The 2,914-nt window shown below is 35.3% G+C and overlaps 1 protein-coding gene across 1 annotated transcript; it reads right to left on the bottom strand.

Annotated features, from left to right (window-relative positions):
• Positions 1 to 516: 516 nt before the first annotated feature.
• LOC119595074 lies at positions 517 to 1,731 on the bottom strand. The gene is made up of 2 exons (XM_037944218.1): positions 1,665 to 1,731; positions 517 to 1,449 (listed from the first exon to the last, which is right to left on the bottom strand). Exon 2 carries the CDS (start codon positions 1,447 to 1,449, stop codon positions 898 to 900), a length of 552 nt encoding a protein of 183 aa, XP_037800146.1. The 5' UTR covers positions 1,665 to 1,731; the 3' UTR covers positions 517 to 897.
• Positions 1,732 to 2,914: the final 1,183 nt, after the last annotated feature.

Here is a 2,914-nt window from a genome sequence, read left to right as displayed (position 1 = left end):
TACACAGTTCAGTAATATGATATAGACATAGCTTGATTATAGTAATTGCATTATATTAAATTACATCAAACGTTTATCCTAATTCACTTGCGAATGCAGGCCATATTTCATTTCCATCTTTTTATTATATATATAAATATATATTTAAAGATTGTTGTTATTCGAAAAATATCGATGATCCAATTTAGCGGTGTATAACCATGTATATGTTTATACATATATAAATTTATGTATATGCATTAAGTTATAAAAATAAAAATATAAACAGATACATCAATACATTGATAGATGTACATGTGTACAAGTATATATATATCTTTATAGATATAAAGATATACATATATACATAGATATAGATATATAAATAGACACAGATATAATATATATCACAGACATAGATTTATCTTTACATTTACTAAGATTAGGAGTCCTAGTCAGAATTCTTGTACACTGTGCCAATGTATATAGGTAATGTTTCAGGTGACGGCGAAAAAAAGAGGAATAACAAAACAATTGTTCTAGATAATATATTTAGATTTATTTGTTTAAAATCATCTGACTTTCACCATGGTAAACATGGTGTCAGAACCATACAACATTTGGTACAAAAAATAAAACAGCTTCTGTCTTTGGATCAATAACCTGCAGTTTCGCAGGCATGAAACAAATAAATATCTACTAATAGGCACAGAATATCTGTATTTAATGTGTGCACACCAATTGGGCATACCGCAATTAGAGCTTTTCTTTTCGCAGCATGACTCACCAGTGAAGATACGATTTTCACTGTCCAACGGACATTAGAGACACTTGGCCTTTTTTCACCCTTCTGTGGCCCTAGCCATAGGAAGATGCAAATGACTATAACTGGAGCGTCAGAGTTTGTAGCTGCCAACTTTACTCTCTTCCTCCCGAGCTGCAGTCACAGCCCCAAGCTAGATCCAACAGCTCATTCAGTTCTTCTTCACCAAGTGAACATTTGGGGAAAGCCTTCTTGCAGGCGGAGGAGTCCTTCGTCTCAGTGGCTACGTCTCTAGCGTAGACGAAGGCAGCGTTGTAGGAGTTTGGCTTCATAGTATTATCGGTTAGGACTTCCACAAGCATGTTCTCTTTTAGTGTGCGATCGGATTCGTCTTTCGCCTGCAGGAGACAAAACATCTTGGGGACGCAGGTGTTGGGATCCAGTTGTCCTACTGCGGATAAAATCAGATCGTCATCTTCCTCAGCTGCTGCTACAACGGATCGGCCGTAACGGAGACGGTACTTTCTTTTAGGGGCTCTGTAGCCATGGCCATGGCCTCGTCCATGGCTTGCACCGTGATATCTGCGCTTGCTTATAGCGCTCGTCAAGGCTCCTAGGCCAGCCAGAACGCCGAATGAGGATGCTGCTTGGGCTGCCATCAAGCAGGAAAGACCAACGGCCAACAGGAGGACTAGGGCGTTATTCATCTAAAATGAAAAGGCAAACGTTTATTTATTTAGTATAGTAAATCACAACAGAAATCAGAATGTTATAAGCAAATGATGAACTTCATTCTACATAGCAGATAATGAAGATTGACTTCTATGTTAAATACTGTAGTCTTTAAACACCATGATTTATCCAACCTTATATAAAAGCCAGATTATAAAAAGTTACTTTTCACAAAATCACATACACACACCTTGCAAATCACTCAGTAGATATTGAACCTCTTAAACGAAACGAGACTTAAAGCTCTTCTTTCTCCAGTAAGTATGTGTGTTATACTAAGCTCTGGGTCTAAGGCCTTATATATACCCCAGTGCTTGATACTGTGGAAAAATACCCTTTAATATTATTGGTCGACTTTTTACGCCTGGACCAATAGCGAGACAGTATTACTGCGCCTTGTGCAAGAAGGATATTGCAGGAAGCAATCTATACTTCTGTTGAATATGAATTACAAGATAAGAAGGTAAAGAATAAAGATCAGATAAACTTATATGCATAAAGGTGGCCGTCACAGAAATGGAAACGGAAAAGGAAAAACTATAATCAAATAACCTTCACAAAAAACTTCGGAAATAAAAGTAAGTTTTGACTCCGTATCTCTTCCGATAATAACAGAAATAAGCAGAACAACAGAGAGGGAAACATTCTTAATCAATAAAAAGGAAAGATTCCGTAAATTTTATTACAAATTTATTCTATCGCCGTAATTCTGTAATTTCCATTACTCTAATTACTACGTCAATGTGTAAAATGACAAATAAAATATTAGTAGCATTTCTCAGATGCAGATTCATGATGATAATGACAATTATGTTGATGACAAGGAACATGGGTATGCAGATAATATGAATAATGAAGGGCGGTAAAGAATGAAAACGGTAATGGCACATATAATATTACGACGTATTAGTTGATTACGTTTTTTTCATCTATATCTTTTTCCTAAGTGAAATATGTTTATGTTGGATACTTGGGTATGTTACGATTTATTTTTAACATACACATATCTTTTTTTTTATTTAAACTTTTTTTTTTTTTTTTTTTTTTTTGTAAATGCTGCAACTCATTTTCACGATGCCAAATGACTATGATGTGTAAAATATAGTATCTAAAACGAGCCCTTGCACGATTCTCACAGCCGTCCCGGATTGGTTATCGTGTTCAGTATCTGTTGAGTTGAATTTTTTTCTTTGATTTTAACCGTGATTTTTTTGCTGCCATGTTGAATCTATGTTGTTATGTTATAGCTTAGTATAGGGTTGCCTTTAATAACATTCAACTGATGTGATTATCGTCATTATCGTGTTGATCTGTGTACCATGTTGGACCCATCTTGACATCATGTTAAATCTAATTGTTATGTTGGATCAACCAGCTCAATCTACAGTATATTGATATGACACATCATCAATAGAGGATTACATATGGTCCTTATAGGTA

This window comes from Penaeus monodon, chromosome 3, assembly GCF_015228065.2.
Source record: "Penaeus monodon isolate SGIC_2016 chromosome 3, NSTDA_Pmon_1, whole genome shotgun sequence".
NCBI lineage: Eukaryota > Metazoa > Arthropoda > Malacostraca > Decapoda > Penaeidae > Penaeus > Penaeus monodon.
Note: the sequence above shows the minus strand (reverse complement) of the source record. Positions and strands in the feature narration are given on the sequence as shown.

Coding starts and splice junctions, on each gene's coding strand:
- LOC119595074 (XM_037944218.1), bottom strand. CDS start 1,449: ATGAATAACGCCCTAGTCCTCCTGTTGGCCGTTGGTCTTTCCTGCTTG.